Genomic DNA, 20,596 nt, shown 5'->3' on the forward strand with positions numbered 1-20,596 from the left:
GTGCAGCTGAATAATAGAATTATTCCAACTCTGCTACTTTGGCCTCAAGTTTAAAATTCTCTTTTCAGTTTCCTGTAATTCTCTCTTTATTGAGTAGACTCTATAATCTGATGATAAGTAGGCAGAGATTAATTATGTGGAGTGGGCAGAGCTTCAGGGAAGTTGGTGTGTTAAGTAATTGATAGCTGTGCTGCAAAGTGTCCCTGAATTTTTTTTTCAAATGTTGGCAACTAAGGATCTATGTTTGCCCCAAGCATGTTTGAAGCCATTTACTGTTGACCGTCTCACTACCTCTGCTGGTGGTTTGATCCAAGCATCAACTACCCTTTCAGTAAAACAATACTTTCTGAGATGAGTTTTAAACTTTCCTCCAGTTAGTTTGATGTCATGTCCCTGTGCTCTTGATTTTGGTTTCATATTGAAAAACTGCCTTCCTTAACCCTATTCACCTACCTTGATGTATTTAAAGGTTTCAATCATGTCTCCCCTCTTTCTTCTTTCCTTCAGACTGTACATATTAAGTTCTTGAAGTCGCTCTTAATATGTTTTATCCCCCAGACCTTTCACTGTTTTTGTTACCCATCTTTGGACTTGTTCTATCTTATTAAAATCTTTGTGTAAGTGAGGTCTCCTGAACTGGACACAGTATTCTAAATGAGGTCTCACTAAAAATATATATAGGGCAATAGTTCTCAACTCCAGTCCTCAGGACCCACTAACAGGCCAGGTTTTCAAGATAACTGAAAGACATCACAGGTGATATCATTTGTTGCTCAATGATTGCAGTATTCTAGTCTGCATCTCCCCAAGGTAATACTTAAAAGTCTGGCCTGTTAGTGGGTCCCATGGACAGGAGTTGAGAATCACTGATATAGGGGAATCAGAACCTCCTTCCTCAGGCTGGTGACCCCTCCAGTGATGCATCCTAGGATTCGATTTGCTTTTTTCACTGTCTGCTCACACAGTTTTCTCATTTTGCAATCATTTGAAATAAGTCCCCTCAATTTTTTTTCTTCTGTAGTGCTGGCTAACACTGTACCCCCAATGTTGTTCTCACTCAGGGGACTCTTTTTCCCTAGGTGCATTATTTTACACTGAAAAACATTGAACTGCAGTTTCCACTGCTTTGACCAATCTTCCAGCAATGCCAAATCATGTTCCATGTTACAGAAATCAGGCTATGTCTCCTTCAGTAAAGTCTCTGTAACAGGGTAATGGACCTGTGCATCTGTATTCCTGGACAGCCAAGTGTGACAGTTTGCAACATTCAAAGACAGATTTCCACTCTAAGCAGAGACATAGTTAGGAAGTGGTCAGAGTCAGTTTTAACTCAGTCGCAAGTGTGGACTTTACAGCAGCAAAAAAATAATTTAGGACTCAGGCTGTACCCTGTAAATCTGTCTAATAATGCGTCTCACTGCACCATTTAGTTATGATTTGTCTTGTGACAGGATTGATAAATGCCTCCCTTATTTCCTTCAAATGATTGTCACCCAATGATAGACCTATTCTATAGTGCTAAACATCTGGCAAAAAAATTAGGTTTGTACTGGCAAACCATTAAAGAATAATTCCATGAAAGGATATAAATTAATAAAAATCTTTTGAAAATACATTTATTTTTTAAGAGATGTATAAATGAAAAAAGATAAAAACGCCCACCCTGCACTGAACAATTAGGATTGTAATTGACAGATCCTTGTTTCCTGGGAGATATAGATTAATACATAATTTGTATTATATAGCCATCTGGTTTATCAAACCTATGTAGATCATATATGTATGCCAAGCAATTAGTGGCTGCTGGTAATAATGTGAATAACACACTACATTCATTCTAACAGTAAATCACATAGTACATACTTTACAGTCTCATATCCTAGGTTAGTGTTCATACTCATTCTCTTTTATATTTCATTTCTACAAATGTCCACAGGTTATCTATTAAATTATATTATTTACAGTAGGAAGAGAGGATTAGTATCGGGAAGCGGTTCAACTTAATCTAGACTTGGAGAGATGTTGAGGCTGCATGTATAGTCTTGATGTAGGAACCGGGACACAGATAAATTTACAGCATAACTAAGACCCCTAACAAAAATATAATATATTGCAGCTTATGAGTCCTTACATTTTGTGGATGCCTTAGTTGCCTTATTTTTCTGAGACTAAGAACATTTTCCGCAAGTGCAAAAAATACATATTGAGCTTGCCAGAATTGCAGTATCCTTTTCACTTTCTGCAAGCTCTACAGAAAGCACAAACAACCTTCTCTTTTCTTTAAACTACTAATCAATCAATCTCCCATGTAAAAGAGATGAATACAGAAACATGTTTGAAGTCCAGCCTGGTTGGCAACCATGGTTCACTCTATCCATGCACTGGATGAATGAGCATAGCCACTGCAGTACTGGATATGTTATTTGCAGAACTGGGGCTTTGTCCCAAGATCACAGCATGATGCCTGAGACTGTCACTACCTCTGCCATGTTACAGTGTATACAGTTGAATCAGATAATTTACATATGAAAGCAACAATATGTACATATTAATCATATGTAAATATTGCGATATTCTTAAGTAAATTACTCATTCATATGCTGATTCCCTCCCCTGCAGTTCCCGTGCACCATCACCTCCAGAATGCTGTCCTTATAGATGTATACAGTCTAGCGAAGATGATGAAGGACGCAGGTGTTACTGGCTCTAATTGGTGGTAATTAGGTAAGGCGCAGTGTTTGGACTTCATTTTGGCACCAAAACTGGCTTTAAATATGGACGATTTTAGTGCAGTGTTTGTGGATGGTGATATGCAATTGCTGCATGCTTGCTGATAGTTGGCTACAGCGAGGCAGCCTTAAATATGGACAGGCACTGATATACTATTCGGAACACAGTTGCTGCATATTTGCTGATGGTTTTCCATTTCTGATCAGCCCTGTTGTGAATATGTACCTATAAGACCGACTAGTGCCTGCGAGAAATGGATATATTGTTTCTGGCTACCAGTGTATAATAAATAACTAATTACAAGCTGTAATATATTCTTGGGGGATTGGACATCCTGATATGGTGCTTCGTTTGCCTTTTGTGCTGATTTTTTCCTGGGGATTACTAATTAAGATAATTAAATCACACTTTTTCTAGCTGCCCTGCATCTTGCGCCATGCATCACATCGCTATCCGGCACCATACAGCACATCGCCATCTTTAATTGGGTTCTAGGAAGTTCATGCTAATGTTCTTTGCTGTCAATACAATGTGGTCCTGAGGAAGCAATGTTTATGAAACGCGTCGACCTCTAGCAATATATAGAAAAGAAATATTGTTTCAGCTTCTACTGTATGGTCTGTATTATTCGATTAAGCACTAATTTTCATGTTTTTTTTTAATGTTTTAAACTGTTTTTGTAATAAATAAGTTGTTTCTCTCAATTTTGTTCCAACCGTCCTTCTGTGGTACCAGTAAAGTCTGCAAGGCTCTAATTTTATTCTTTGACAATTATGGGAGAGGTACCCTCATATAGCCTATTTTGGTTTAATATCTGATTCAACAGAGTCATTTATGGCCAGCTTAAAAGTTGTAGCTAGCTAACTAAATACATAAATTATGCTTGACTAATGAAAAATACATTCTTAGCTAGATTTCTGTCCTTCTTCTGGACTATTTTTAAATTAAATTGTTCACTTGGTTTTGGATATTCCTCTCGTAGAACCACACCCATTTTAAATGAATTCGCCACCCAAATAAAGTCCATTCTCTGCCTAATATGGCCTGCTGGATGCACAGCATAAAGGGAATGCAGGCGATGTTTTTAACTATGAATTTTAGTTTTTGGCTTTAGATACGCTTTAAGGACTAACACAAGTGCTAGACACCTCATGTCACGGTCGTGACCTTATCAATGTTTTATACTTGATTAGGTTCAGCAAGTGATGTAGGAAGAGGAAATGTACTTTGCACGCTGCATTACAGAACACTCCAGACTGATACAAATATAAAGAAGACTTTGTTATTTACCCACTTTACATTGACTGGATATGCCAAAGGTGTGATTCAAGTGGAACCATTAACCAGGAGAGGTAGCAAATCTATGTAAAAAGACATGAACCTCAACTTACTAAGCTGTATTCGTGGTTATTTGCCAACGGCAGTTATTTTCAGTGATGACATTTAACAAGAGCTGCTCATAATAGTTGCAGGGCTGTGTTTTGGCAACTAGTATAGATGACACAGCTTTAGGATTTGCGAATAGATTTAAAATACGCTTTGTTAGGTTTTTTTTATTTAAGCACTTGCCGACCAGCCACCGTAGTTATGAGGGGGCAGGTAGGATCTGTTATGTAAAATGACGTACCTGTACTTCGTTTCATGTAGCAGTTAGTGGGGGGGGTGCACACGCGCTGCCAGAGAGGGGGATAGAGAGGGAGCCAATCAGCAGGCGTCCGCCGGGCAACCACGATTGCTCCCCATGGAGATAGAACGGCGGTCTGCCTAAGTAAACACAGCAGATTGCTGTAAGGGATCTTGTGTTCCTCCTGCACCTGTGTTTAGGAGCACAGGTCTCTGTGTTCATCCAGTAAGTAAACCCCCCACACAGTTAGAAAGCATCCCCTAAGCACACATTTAATCCTTTGATCGCCCCATGGTGTTAACCCCTTCCCTGCCAGTGTCATTAGTACAATAACAGTGCAATTTTTTAGCACTGATTACTGTAGTAATGTCACTGATCCCCTCAAAAGTGTCAGTTAGGTGTCCGATCTGTCCACCGCAATGTCGCAGTCCCACTAAAAATCGCTGATCGCCGCCATTACTAGTAAAAATAAATAAATAAAAATGACATAAAAGTTTCCCCTAGTTTGTAGACGCGATAACTTTTGCGCAAACCAATCAATATACACTTATTGTGATTTTTTACCAAATATATGTAGCAGAAAACATATTGGCCTAAATTGATAAAAAAAATAGGCTTTTTTTAATTTATCTTATTGGGAATGTTTTATAGCTGAAAGTAAATGTTTTTTTTTTTTTTTTTCAGAATAGTCGCATATTTTTGTTTATAGCGCAAAAAATAAAAACCGCAGAGGTGACCAAATACCATCAAAAGAAAGCTCTATTTGTGGGGAAAAAAATGCCATTAGTTATTTTGGTACAGCGTCGCACAACTGCGCAATTGTCAGTTAAAGAGGTTGTAAACTCAATAACATTTTTTTTTTCAACCTGAAAGAGAAACACATAATGAGCTAGTATGCAACGCATACTAGCTCATTATGAAATACTTACCTTAGAACGAGCCCCCGCCGTGCCGCCCGCTTACCTGTATGACAGGCGACATGTCCAGTCGCCCGTCTTCCGATATCGCGGCATCCGGCCATCTGATTGGTCAAGGCACGGGCCTCTGAAGGAACGGCACCAGCGGCCGTTCCTTCAGAGCGCATGCGCCAGTGATGTCACTTGCTGCATGTAAGGTAAATATCTCCTAAACGGTACATGTTTAGGAGATATTTACAGTACCTATAGGTAAGCCTTATTATAGGCTTACCTATAGGTACAACTTGCAGAGGAGGGTTTACTTCCTCTTTAAAGTATCTCAAAAAATGACCTGGTCATTAACGGGGTAAAACCTCCTTAAGTGGTTAATATTCTAGGTGTCTCTCTTTGGTCTTTTTGTGTATCAATTGCTCCTCTGGATATACTGTAAAATCTTGTTTTATATATTTTCCTATTATTATATAAATGGATAAATAGAATTTTGTAAAAACTGTATCTATCTACCTCTTAATTTGGGAGTGGAATACACCAGATACATTTGGCATCCCCAAGCCAAACATAACAGCTGTAGAAAGATTCATTAAATGAAGCAAAGCCCGGAAAAGCTGTGCCTCCCTTTCCATATTTTTTATTCATTTCAGGAAAAGGAACATGGTGCTACCAGTTCCATACATCCCCATGAGAATTATATTGCTCCTCATTTTTTAAGCAGTGACCCCATGACAATACTGTGTGAAGACCTGCTGCTGGTATATACACAAATTTTCCATGTAAGAGCTTTGATGGGCAACATGCAATGTTGCACATGAACTACGGTTACAAGACATGTTTAATAATGTAGTACACCGAGAAATGAGAACAACTGCAGTAACAACAGCAACCAATCAAAATTAGGATTGCTTCATCCCACCACATATTAATATCAAAGTAGAACTTTTTTTTCTCCCAATCTCTCTAGAAACCAACATAACCTTATAATGTGTTAGCCCATGCAAATTTAGACTATGGAGCAATCTGTTTTACTATGCATGATGATTTGTATGAATACTATGCATGATAATTTGTATGAATAGATGTCACAGCCAGTGAGCAGAGAGTAGGGAATGGGGCGGAGCCAAGCTCTACAGAGTGTGGCTTAGGATCAAGCCCACATGAGTGCCTCCATAGCAGCCGCTTGCTATCAAGGTGCTCGACCAGAGGCGTAGCTAGAACCTTCAGGGCCCCGGTGAAAGAAACCATGAAGGGCCCCCCGGACCCCGGCCGGGGCCCTTTCCTTCAAGCCTGGGGCTCTTCCCACTGATCCTGGGGCGCTTTACTCTCGTTGTGAGGTCCTTTATTACGGTCCCGCAGCGGGACCCTTTCACAAGTTCTGCAGTGGGCCCCCTTCCTGCCATCTTGGGGCCTCCCCGCGGTGGTGGAATGCCAGGGCCCGGTTGCAAGTGTGACCTTTGCGATCCTAGAAGTTCACCCATTGGTGTCAGTAGTTTTTATTTTTTGGTATTTTATTGTATTAAAAAAAAGGAGGAGGACAGTTATTTCTCTACATGCTGCCCCCGCCCCCCTCCTATCCAGGTGTACAGGGGAGCCACACAGGCCCCCTGGAGCATGGGGCCCGTTTGCAATTGCAACCCCTGTAGTTACGCCCCTGCGCTCGACAGAGGGAAAGAAGGGGAGAAGAGGAGGACCAGGGCAGCTCTGTGCAAAACCATTGGACAGAGCAGGTAAGTATAACATGTTTATTATTAAAAAAAATAAAAATAAAAGAGATAAACTTTGGAATCACTTTAATGCACCAACCTCTTATTTTACTTGTCAGGCATTAACTATGTAAATCACAAATATCGTATGTGTGGATGGATCATATATACAGATTTCTGATATCAGGGGTTTTAGTCTTAAGATATCTCCAAATTTATTCTCAGCCATGCTGAACCCTTCCATCTTGTTATTGTTGTACTGTCTACTTGTTACTTGTACTCATGGATTAGAGTTAAAACATATTTTAACATTTCCACTACAATTCTGTATGGTGCAGCTGTATTTCTCTGTCATTTTCTAAATCAAAAGTAGTAAGATAACATATATGGTCCTAAAATTCAGTATGATCACAGAAGATAAATGACACGACCCATTTGTATAAGTCACTTCTCTATGCAGCTCTGTCCACCAGTATGAACGCTACCAAAGCAAGAAAGGTCACTGGCCAAAAAAACATCTGAGCAATTTACATCACTTTGTGAAACATATGATGGCAATTAGTTTAGGTTTCTGCTGATAATTCCACATGCAGGAAGAATATAAACGATGGAGAAGGGATTGGATGGAGCAAAAACATTGAAGCTTTAACTGAACTTGTATTTTCAATAAGGGACTGCATAAAATTAGAAAACCCCTTTAGACTAATGAACTCTGTTCACATGAGTGAAAATGATTGAATTGCTGAAATAATGAATTATTTAGTATGGGAAGAGTTCATTGTGTCACATTTTTACTTATCAAGATAAGGAAATCCTGACTGTGTTTATCTTTACCCAGTATCATCTGCTGTTCTGACGCTGTTTTTCTCTCTGCCTGATAAACATTTTAGTTTTCTGAATCTGGGGCATATCATTTTAGACTGTGACCTCTCTTATTTTTTTAACCATTTACTGTTAAAAACAGGATATATTAAGCCTCATCTAAATGAAACTCAAACTTCATCTAAATTTGATGCTTTTAGTGACTCAGGAATTGGGGTTGCACAGAGCCTCTACATGCAGGGGTCCTGGCTTAAACCCTCTACTTCTAAAAGCCAGAATCCACCTTGGACATTACACCAAGCCCCTTCTATACCAAGGCCATCTTGCAGCTGTCATTCATAATCATACACATCAGTGTTGTGGTGGTATAATATTTTTTAAATTATTATCTAATTTGTGTTAAGTTTCTTGCAATGTCAGTACATTCGGATATATCACAGCTTTCATTCTTGAGATGTAGGGGCCCTGTCAAAGTGCTCTTCTAACAGTATGCCTGCAGGTAACATACACTCACCGGCCACTTTATTAGGTACACCTGTTCAATTGCTTGGTAATACAAATTGCTAATCAGTCAATCACATGGCAGCAACTTAATGAATTTAGGCATCTAGACAAAGCTCAAGTTCAAACTGGGCATCAGAATGGGGAAGAAAGGGGATTTAGGTGACTTTGAATGTGGCATGGTTGTTGGTGCAAGACAGGCTGGTCTGAGTATTTCAAAAACTGCTGATCTACTGGGATTGTCACACATGACCATCTCTAGGATTTACAGAGAATGGTCTGAAAAAGAGAAAATATCCAGTGAGTGGCAATTGTGTGGACAAAAATGCCTTGTTGATGTCAGAGGAGAATTGGCAGACTGGTTCAAGATGATAGGAAGGCAACAGTAACTCAAAAAAAACATGTGTTATACCCAAGGTAAGCAGAATACCATCCATGAATGCACAACACATTGAACCTTGAAGCAGAAGACCACACAGGGCGCCACTCTTGTCAGCTAAGAACAGGAAACTGAGGCTGCAGTTGGCACAGGCTCACTAAAATTTGACAACTGAAGATTGGAAAAACATTGCCTGGTCAAATGAGTCTCAATTTCAGTTGCGACATTCAGATGGTAGGGTCAGAATTTTGCATAAACAACATAAAAGCGTGGATCCATCCTGCCTTATATCGGTTCAGACTGGTGGATGTGTAATGGTGTGAGGGATATTTCCTTGGCACACTTTTGGCCCCTTAGTACCAACTGAGCATTGTTTAAATGCCAGGGCCTACCTGAGTAGTGTTGCTGACCATCTCCATCCCTTTATGACTACAGTGTACCCATCTTCTGATGGTTACTTCCAGCTGGATAAAGCACCATGTCACAAAGCTCAGATCATCTCAAACTGGTTTCTTGAACATGACAATGAGTTTGCTGTATTCCAATGGCCTCCACAGTCACCACATCTCAATCTAATAGAGCACCTTTGGGTTGTGGTGGAACGGGAGATTCGCATCATGGATGTACAGCCGACAAATCTGCAGCAACTGTGTGATGCTATCATGTCAATATGGACCAAATCTCTGAGGAATGTTTCAAACACCTTTTTTGTCTCTGAACACTGACTAGAGGACTCCATGTGAATGGGCACATTGGATTTAATGGAGATGCATTCACATCTGAAAACAAAAAACACCATTTTGATCTAAATGCAATATTTTTTGCTTCTGCATCAAGAGGTCTAAAGCAGTGTTATTCGAAAGCTCAGGTGTACAATATTAGCCAACAGTTCAGGATTTGCCCTGAATCAGAATTCTATAGACCCACCACAAACCAAACGTTAGGATTACCTGAATCTCCCCTCTACTCTAAAAGAGATATGCACAAAGTTACACAATCTATGGTTTGATTCTTACCACATTTCGCAAAACCTTTTCTTCCCCGTCTTTCCTCTGCAGAATTGGCAGAAGTGGTTTGAACTCATCTGGGTTTCTTTTATGAACAATGTGTCTTCCAAGATAGTATCGGGATTCCATATGTATTGGAGTCAGGATGTCTCTTACATCTCTCTACAAAAAAATAAAAAATAAAAATAAAAAATATATCAAGTATATTTCAATAATCATAAAACAGGAAAAAAAAATACTTTTCTGTATGTGGTTTACATAAGCAATTTATATTTTAATGATTATTTATGTTTCATTATGTATAAATACCAGTTATGGATCTTTTGTAAACAACAGACTGTTGGCTCTGAGCTTTTTAATTTAAATCTTTAATTGTTCATATGGATTCTAACCACTAGACGGAGCAGCACCTTTTGTACACTCAACTATGTACCATATGTGAGTAGCTGCGCTAGATTCATTTGCATGCAATTCTTTGCATAAATTTTGAATTAACCATATGGATTCTTATCACTAGATGGAGCAGCGTCTTTTACACACCTAATTATGTACCATGTGTGGCTATGCAAGACCATTTGCATACGATCCTTTGTCTCACTAGCTTAATCAATTACCACAGACTGTGTGTTACTATTTATTTCAATGGAGCGTTGTATCTGACATTTGGCCTGCCCCTGGCAAGATGTCACTGATGATGAAACGCGTTGTTTTGGCTGTTACTGAAGACATCATGCATGCTTAGCCGTCACTCATGGTGTTCCTTTCTCAAGAGCTAATGGACTGCTGTTTTTTTACTCGTTTGTGCCTGTTTACAACTCATGGAAGGTACTTTTTATATATTTTAAATAAAAGGACTTAAATGTTAGCAGGCTTCACTATGCTTGTTCATTTTTTTTATTCCCGATCCATTTGGAGCTGCTGCTGAACAGCCACCACCTATCTCAGATGCCGGGTTATTTTGTGCTTTTATGACCATTATAATTTATGGTCTATATGCTATCTGGTAAGTATTGGTGCTTGGTGGTGGAATTCATCAATCAACATTACTTATACACTTTTTTGCACTTCATGGACATTTTTGTTTAATATTGAAAAGGACTTTTTCAATAAAAGGACTTTTTTTATGTCCACCTAACCCTGGATTTTGCATCTGATTCATTATATCACTTTCTTATGATTGATTTTTTTTCAATGATATATTTTGCTCATAATTTATTCACTGCATGTTTAGTTGTGTTCATGCCACATTTAAATAATCAATGCAGGGAAAGAAAACAAAGGTACAGCAAAAGTCAGGTTATTAGAAATAATATAATGAAGTGGGACTATCTTTACTATAACATACACAGAAGTACCAAGAATGAGAATTTTTTTAAGTAGGATTCTCAGGACCTTTCTTTTTGCACTGGAGCACCATCATGTTGGAACAGGAAGGGCCATCCCCAAATTATTTCCACAAAGATGGGAGCATGAAATTGTCCAAAATGTCTTGGTATGCTGACGCCTTAAGAGTTCCCTTCACTGGAACTAAGGGGCAAAGCCCAACCCCTGAGTAACAACCCCAACCCATAATCGCCCCTCCACCAAATGATTTGGACCAGTGCACAAAGCAAGGTCCATAAAGACTTTATTGAGCATGTTTGGGGTGGAGGTACTTGAGTAGCCTGCACAGAGTCCTGACATTAATCTGAAAGAAAACCTTTGGGATAAATTAGAGAAGAGACTGCGAGCCAGGCCTTCTCATCCACGTCAGTGCCTGACCTCACAAATATGCTTCTGGAAGAATGGGCAAACATTCCCATAGACACACTCCTAAACCTTGTGGACAGCCTTCCCAGAAGAGTTGAAGCTGTTATAGCTGCAAAAAGTGGGCCAATTCAATATTAAACCCTACGGACTAAGACCGGGATGTCATTAAAGTTAATGTCATTAAAGTGTGTAAAGGCAATTGTCCCAATACTTTTGACAATATAGTGTATGTCCTCAGATGTAGATTTTGGGATTTTGTGTCACAGATCTAAATACAGTGCAGGTTTACACACCTGTTTGAATGTCTCTATTGAAAACAATATAGGTGGGTTCAGATCCGTAAATAAAAAACAATTTTATACATTTATTACAGCCCTGTGAATGAAGCCTAACTGTGTTCAAGCATGTGTATTGGCATTATTAAGATGAAGAACTGAATTGTAAAAAGGGATGTGATGAAAATAGATAACTTATTAGCTAATTGTTTTGTAAAGTTCAAAACAACTTATAAATACACTGAAATTTTTTTCAGATGTGGTAAGTTTAACAATTCACTTACCTAAAAATAGCCATCTAAAGTCAAGCCTAAATAACTGCTTTGGGCTCCCATTTAGCATGGCCATAACATTTTTCTTAGAGCAGGAACAATCAAGTTTGGTATCTGGGAAAACCACACTCTTCACTTATGGCACCAGTCCCGCACACTCCACCTAATACTATGCCACAGAAATGACAGTTTAGACCAGGGGTGGGGAACCTGCGGCACAATCGCACAATCGTTGCGTCTGACCCCCCCCCCCCCGTGCCGCTGAGCCTGTGTATGCCAGCGGAGCTGTCAGAAGGAGCCGATGGCTCCGTCCTGACAGTGTGAGTCATGGAAAAGGGTGGACCCAAGGCGCAGAATAGTGCGCCCCGAGCCCACCCATTTGTGTGACAATAGCGAATGAAAATTCGCTATTGTCACACGGATTCTCCTCCTGGTCAATCAGGAAGAGGGTCCGAGACCCGCTCCCTGATTGACCGAAAGGCGAAACCATGCCATTGGTTGAGGAGGAGGCGGGAGGACTCGAAGAGAAGCCGCCACTGCAGGTAAGTGCACTGGCTTTCTGCATTGAAAGGGGGCAGGGTGTGGTCAGTCTGCATTGAATGGGGGCACGCTGTGGTCAGTCTGCATTGAATGGGGGCACGCTGTGGTCAGTCTGCATTGAATGGGGGCACGCTGTGGTCAGTCTGCATTGAAAGGGGGCACGCTGTGGTCACTCTGCATTGAAAGGGGGCACGCTGTGGTCAGTCTGCATTGAAAGGGTGGCACGCTGTGGTCACTCTGCATTGAAAGGGGGCACGCTGTGGTCACTCTGCATTGAAAGGGGGCACGCTGTGGTCACTCTGCATTGAAAGGGGGCACGCTGTGGTCAAATATAACAGGCTAATTTTGAAGTTGATCATTTTGTACGGCTCCCGAATGATGTTACAAAAATACAAATGGCCCTTGGCAGAAAAAAGGTTCCCCACCCCTGGTTTAGACCCATCCTACTTGGGTCACTATCCTTTTTAGAACCACAATAATTCTGCAACATCTAATATATTTGAGCTCTCCTGTGCAGTAAGTACAAAAAAAAAAATATATATATATATATATATATATATATATATATATATATATATATATATATATATATATATAATATATATATATATATATCCTGTGGCATGCAGGTATATCCAAAGACTTTGCTTCCACCATAGCCATTCCTAAGCGTGTGTTTTGACCACATGTTCAGGTAATTTAATTTGAAGTGCCTAGCTGTGATTGTGTGAGCATTATTCCATAAAATTAATTTTCTATTAATTATTCTGTTTTTCAATCTAATGAAATGTGACTTTATTCCAGAAAATAAAGGAAACGTGCAGAAGTCATACACAGTTCATTTAAAACATATGATTTTCAGCCGTAAATTCATTGATGTGAAAACAATATGTACCATATGAATATTTACTGCTTTACAAAACCAGAATATGCTGTAATTCATTTTATAATTAAAGACCCTTTAGCCTTATTTAATAAAACTAGGAAAAGCATTAAAATTGATTGAACAGTTTGGTAACTCTTTGTATGCTAGTGTATGCCAGCGTCTCAGCACAAGATCATGCTGCTGTATGTGTGGTTTGTATTCACTGAGATTGGCATTCACTCATACCTTCCAAGTGTCCCTAATTTGAAGGACAGTGCCTCTTTTAGAACCAAATCCCTTTGTCTCTTACTTCTCCCTAGTTATGTCCCTGTTTTTAATATGATGTATAGACCTCTATAAAAAAAACAAAAAAAAAAAAACATACCATTTAATTAACAGAAGTGTAATTCTACGTTACTTATTTCATCTAACCTTTTGTCTAAAGTCAATCATGATAAACGCAGCTGCAGGTGACCCGGAAAAAAAAAGATCTCTGCACCCATGGCTTATCTCCCGACATCGGACATCTCCAGGTCCCATCAACGTTAAATAAACAATGGGGTGGGGACACAGATTGACAGGAGACCCCGACCCTTTGTTTATTTACCAATGGCACTGGGAACCAGACATATCAGACCCTGGGAGGTAAGCGATGGGTGCAGTGCAATTTTTTTTTTCGGGTTGGTGGCAGCGGCGTTTATCATGATTGACACTGGATTGATTTTGGGGGCATTGTTTTTTAATAAAGGACTTGTCAAAAACTGTCTGTGTTTTTATTTATTTTTGACATTTTTTTTGTTGAATGAGTAGGGGTACAATGTACCCCATACTCATTCACATGGGGGGCCTCCTTGTTAAAGGGGGCTTCCAAAATCAAAAAATCACCTGCCCCCAGACCCTCACAACCACCGCCCAGGGTTGTGGGGAAGAGGCCCTTGTCCCCATCAACATGGGGACAAGGTGCTTTGAGCTCCTGGTATTGTTCAGGAGGGGGGCATGCTTTTTTGTCGCCCCCCCCCCTTTCCTTACCTGGTGAGCTGCATGCTTTGATAAGGGTTCCGTATGGATTTTGGGGGGGTTCCCCTTAAATCCTGCTGACAGCAGATGAGTCATGGTAGTTAAGGATGCATTGAATGGGAGGCTAACCCGCTCCTTAACAACTAGCTATTATCCAGTGAATTTGAATAATTTGTTTCATTCGGATGCATCAAATGTCCGAATGAAACAAATTAATTCAGTTTATTTCATTAATGTTTATTTAGGATTCGTTGAAATTCATTACTGTTGTATTCGTAAATTCGGATACATCCGAAAATTCAGAATAACGAAAACTGTGTTTGAATCTGAACATGTCTACTCATTGGACTTTGAAGCATATTTGTTAAGCCTGGAGTTCAGCTTTAATTGCTACACTAACCAGCTTTTGACCAAAACTTCTCACTTTGCCAACCTGAAGCTAAAAACAATGCTACCATCATTTCACTTACCTTTTGCCTGGTCACAGTGATCCCAAATCATTGAACATTTTCTCTGTGCAAACTGTTGTATTTTCAATGTAGAGGAGGACATGATGTGAAACTTTTGCAAACCCAAGTTGCATAAAGGGTTACACAACATAATCCTTGCCTCAGGATGTTTGCTTTCATTCGGAATTTGTTCCTACTTCTATATCTCACACTGCCTAGTACTAGGTTGTTACTGGGGTTATTTGTTAACTCACCCTCATGAATGCTTGGTGTATCTTACAATTTGAAACATTTTGGTACAATTCAATTTTCCCTGAATAAACATCGCTGGTTCCATTGGAAGAGAAGTAGAATCTGGCTGGAGTTCCGATCTTTCTCTTAACATCTGAACTGATGTTATAGTGCAGAACTGAAAAGGCAGGAAACAGATCATTATTCAACATTCATTTGCCTCAGGATGCTTGCTTTCATTAAAATAATACATATGAATAAATGTTTGGGTATTTTGTCTAAGTGAGCAGAGAATGCTGCACAAATTAAGACGTTTGTGTGGTTAACATGGCTTCTGAAAATTTTTAATAAATCATAGGGGAACCACTGCTCTGAGCTTCTGTTGTCTTAGAGTCTGTCCATGCTCCAAGAAAATGCGCTGCAGAGGAAAAAAAGGCCAAACACTGATGAAGTCACTGGGCTCAAAATATGTTTATTCGGCCATACAAACAATGCAGTTTCTCACAGTGAATGCAGAGAGAGTACGTTTTTTTCTCAGTGCATTCTCAAACATCTTGCTGACAAACTGAGCCAAGTTTAGTTCAACTAATAAAAAAAAAAATGTATTCAAAAATCTGTACGTAATAACTGTAAGAGTTATCCAAAAAGAGCCTATCTATGGCCTGTGTGAGCAGAGCTGGAAGGTAGAGCCAGAGGGATGAGTCACTCTATGCACTGGAGCTTGAGCTACTGAGCTCTGTAACAATGCTAATTAAAGGGTCAGATAATGCTCAAAATGTTCAAGAGTACTGGTCAAACTGCTTGCAGAATAGAATTTTAAATCCTCTTTTTATAGCAAAATAGTACACTTTTCATAGCTGCATGCATATTCCTTTAGTCCTGGCAACCAATGACCACATGTTTGTCATTTCATCATAGCCTTTTAAATATCTAACTGATGAACTGTGGGGTTCAATGGTCTAGTCTGCAGGTGAGGCCACATTTGTTCTGTGGGCATTGTAATAAATAAATGTAATAAAATAATTCCAAAATAACCAAATGTGTTTTCTACAATGAAAAAGCAACTCCATAGGAAAACAAGCTATCCAGCATCATTTGTCTGACATGGTGATGCGTGTTATATTGTGTCCTAACAAAACTGTACATTGCACATTTTTACTTTTGTAGAAAACAAAATCAAGTGTTGGAATACACGTAGACAAATGTACATTAGAATAGAATGTGAGATCTTCAACCTTGGCTGTCTATCATACGTACAGGCCATGCTATGGGCCCAAGAGCTCCACCTCTCATGCACTAATCTAAACCATTCATAAGATTATATCCCCAAGCAAGCAGAATATCTTACCAATGTGACCAGGTACGCTACGTCCTCGATATTTAAAGCAAATTGTGACATTCATGCACACTGCAGGATGTCCATTTTCAACACATTCAAATCTTGTGCGATTCACTGAATTTGGCAGTTTTAAGGATGCATCAATGGTTACAACCGGTCTTGTTCTATGGACAAAACATAAGCAGAAGCAAATAAGAATTAGATGTTATTATTGCTATTTGTGTCACCTAGACACATATACAGTATATATACACATACAGTGGGTACGGAAAGTATTCAGACCCCCTTAAATTTTTCACTCTTTGTTATGTTGCAGCCATTTGCTAAAATCCTTTAGGTTCATTCTTCTTCCTCATGAATGTACACATAGCACCCCATACTGACAGAAAAACACAGAATTGTTGACATTGTTGCAGATTTGTTAAAAAAGAAAAACTGAAATATCACATGGTCCTAAGTATTCAGACCCTTTGCTGTGACACTCATATATTTAACTCAGGTGCTTTCCATTTCTTCTGATCATCCTTGAGATGGTTCTACACCTTCATTTGAGTCCAGCTGTGTTTGATTATACTGATTGGACTTGATTAGGAAAGCCACACACCTGTCTATATAAGACCTTCCAGATCACAATGCATGTCAGAGCAATGAGAATCATGAGGTCAAAGGAACTGCCTGAAGAGCTCAGAGACAGAATTGTGGCAAGGCACAGATCTGGCCAAGGTTACAAAAAGATTTCTGCTGCACTTATGGTTCCTAAGAGCACAGTGGCCTCCATAATCCTCAAATGGAAGACGTTTGGGACGACCAGAACCCTTCCTAGAGCTGGCCGTCCGGCCAAACTGAGCTATCGGGGGAGAAGAGCCTTGGTGAGAGATGTAAAGAAGAACCCAAAGATCACTGTGGCTGAGCTCCAGAGATGCAGTCAGGAGATGGGAGAAAGTTGTAGAAAGTCAACCATCACTGCAGCCCTCCACCAGTTGGGGCTTTATGGCAGAGTGGCCCGACGGAAGCCTCTCCTCAGTGTAAGACACATGAAAGCCCGCATGAAGTTTGCTAAAAAACACCTGAAGGACTCCAAGATGGTGAGAAATAAGATTCTCTGGTCTGATGAGACCAAAATAGAACTTTTTGGCCTTAATTCTAAGCGGTATGTGTGGAGAAAACCAGGCACTGCTCATCACCTGTCCAATACAGTCCCAACAGTGAAGCATGGTGGTGGCAGCATCATGCTGTGGGGGTGTTTTTCAGCTGCAGGGACAGGACGACTGGTTGCAATCGAGGGAAAGATGAATGCGGCCAAGTACAGGGATATCCTGGACAAAAACCTTCTTCAGAGTGCTCTGGACCTCAGACTGGGCCGAAGGTTTACCTTCCAACAAGACAATGACCCTAAGCACACAGCTAAAATAACGAAGGAGTGGCTTCACAACAACTCCGTGACTGTTCTTGAATGGCCCAGCCAGAGCCCTGACTTAAACCCAATTAAGCATCTCTGGAGAGACCTAAAAATGGCTGTCCACCAACGTTTACCATCCAACCTGACAGAACTGGAGAGGATCTGCAAGGAGGAATGGCAGAGGATCCCCAAATCCAGGTGTGAAAGACTTGTTGCATCTTTCCCAAAAAGACTCCTGGCTGTATTAGATCAAAAGGGGGCTTCTACTAAATACTGAGCAAAGGGTCTGAATACTTAGGACCATGTGATATTTCAGTTTTTCTTTTTTAATAAATCTGCAACAATGTCAACAATTCTGTGTTTTTCTGTCAGTATGGGGTGCTATGTGTACATTCATGAGGAAGAAGAATGAACTTAAATGATTTTAGCAAATGGCTGCAATATAACAAAGAGTGAAAAATTTAAGGGGGTCTGAATACTTTCCGTACCCACTGTATGTACACATACAATCTTATTTTACAATATAATATATTGAATGCATGCCATAAACATAGAAGCTTAGAAGAAAGTAAAAATGGGTGTATATGTATATATATATATATATATATACATGCAGTACATCACAAAAGTGAGTACACCCCTCACATTTTTGTAAATATTTTATTATATCTTTTCATGTGACAACACTGAAGAGATTACATTTTGCTACAATGTGAAGTAGTAAGTAGTGTTGAGCGAACACGGGCTGTATTATTCGTGTTCGTACCGAATAATTGGATTTTTTGTACCCGAACACGGACACGGACACTTTACTGTATGTTCGGGTAAAAATCCGTGTTCGGTCGTTTTATTTCCGGGTTTTGCATGCTTTGGCGCTCTTTTCATGGCGGGCTTTCAACAGCCAATCAACAATCGTTTAACTGGTGTGCCTTAAGCCATCCCAGCCATGCCTGCAAATGTCTCAGTAGCTGTGATTGGCCGTCTGAAGCATGTGACCAAGTCTTTATAAGTTCCAGGCAGCCGCAGCGTCTTCATTCTGCTGCTTAGATCAGGGACAGAGCACACATCAACGTGCTGGCTGCTGATTAGGGAAAGACAGGCAGGAAAAAAACATTTGTGTCCGGATAGAATTGAGGGACAGGTCGGAGTGTTTAGGCAGGGCGAGTTGTAGGCATTTTAGGGATAGAGTCTGCTGAATTATAGGGTCAGTGTCTTCTACAAAGTGCAATCGATATTGCTGTGTGGGGGGTGGGGTGACTCTGCACTCAATCCTGATCTACGATCTCTTCTCAATCCTGTTAGGGAGAGGCTGCTGCTGCTGAATTTTAGGGAAACTGTGTTCTACAAACTACAATCGATATTGCTGTGTGGTGTGGGATAGGAGATAGGCAGGTGTCAGTGATCAACATCCATTTTTCTGTGTGTGAGCTGCAGTGAACACAATCTTTTTGGGATGCAGTGAACACAATCTTTTTGGGGTGCAGTGAACAACGTCCTTTTTGGGGTGCAGTGAACAAAATCTTTTTGGGGTGCAGTGAACAACATCCTTTTTGGGGTGCAGTGAACACAATCTTTGTGGGGTGCAGTGAACACAATCTTTTTGGGGTGCAGTGAACAAAATCCTTTTTGGGGTGCAGTGAACACAATCTTTGTGGGGTGCAGTGAACACAATCTTTTTGGGGTGGAGTGAACAAAATCCTTTTTGGGGTGCAGTGAACAACATCCTTTTTGGGGTGCAGTGAACAAAATCCTTTTTGGGGTGCAGTGAACACAATCTTTTTGGGGTGCAGTGAACAAAATCCTTTGTGGGGTGCAGTGAACACAATCTTTGTGGGGTGCAGTGAACACAATCTTTTTGGGGTGCAGTGAACAAAATCCTTTTTGGGGTGCAGTGAACAACATCCTTTTTGGGGTGCAGTGAACAAAATCCTTTGTGGGGTGCAGTGAACACAATCTTTGTGGGGTACAGTGAACAGAATCTTTGTGGGGTGCAGTTAACACAATCTTTGGGGGGTACAGTGAACACAATCTTTTTGGGGTGCAGTGAACAAAATCCTTTGTGGGGTGCAGTGAACACAATCTTTGGGGGGTACAGTGAACACAATCTTTTTGGGGTGCAGTGAACAAAATCCTTTGTGGGGTGCAGTGAACACAATCTTTTTGGGGTGCAGTGAACAAAATCCTTTTTGGGGTGCAGTGAACAACATCCTTTTTGGGGTGCAGTGAACACAATCTTTTTGGGGTGCAGTGAACAAAATCCTTTGTGGGGTGCAGTGAACACAATCTTTGTGGGGTACAGTGAACAGAATCTTTGTGGGGTGCAGTGAACACAATCTTTGGGGGGTAAAGTGAACACAATCTTTTTGGGGTGCAGTGAACAAAATCCTTTGTGGGGTGCAGTGAACACAATCTTTGGGGGGTACAGTGAACACAATCTTTTTGGGGTGCAGTGAACAAAATCCTTTGTGGGGTGCAGTGAACACAATCTTTGTGGGGTGCAGTGAACACAATCTTTTTGGGGTGCAGTGAACAAAATCCTTTTTGGGGTGCAGTGAACAACATCCTTTTTGGGGTGCAGTGAACACAATCTTTTTGGGGTGCAGTGAACAAAATCCTTTGTGGGGTGCAGTGAACACAATCTTTGTGGGGTACAGGGAACAGAATCTTTGTGGGGTGCAGTGAACACAATCTTTGGGGGGTACAGTGAACACAATCTTTTTGGGGTGCAGTGAACAAAATCCTTTTAGGGTGCAGTGAACACAATCTTTGTGGGGTGCAGTGAA

General features: G+C 40.3%; 1 protein-coding gene across 1 annotated transcript in view; it reads right to left on the reverse strand.

Moving 5' to 3' along the window:
* The window catches only part of ITGA4 (integrin subunit alpha 4), a 222,208-nt gene that overhangs the window by 40,611 nt on the left and 161,001 nt on the right, over window positions 1-20,596 (reverse strand). Inside the window, exons 14-16 of the mRNA XM_082260232.1 lie at window positions 16,424-16,578; window positions 15,099-15,253; window positions 9,687-9,839 (exon numbers count right to left, since the gene is read on the reverse strand). Of these exons, the coding sequence (XP_082116358.1) occupies window positions 9,687-9,839; window positions 15,099-15,253; window positions 16,424-16,578 (463 nt within the window). The remainder of the gene's footprint in view (window positions 1-9,686; window positions 9,840-15,098; window positions 15,254-16,423; window positions 16,579-20,596) is intronic.

Source organism: Pelophylax lessonae, assembly GCF_965119305.1.
Source record: "Pelophylax lessonae genome assembly, chromosome: 6".
NCBI classification, from domain to species: Eukaryota; Metazoa; Chordata; class Amphibia; order Anura; family Ranidae; genus Pelophylax; species Pelophylax lessonae.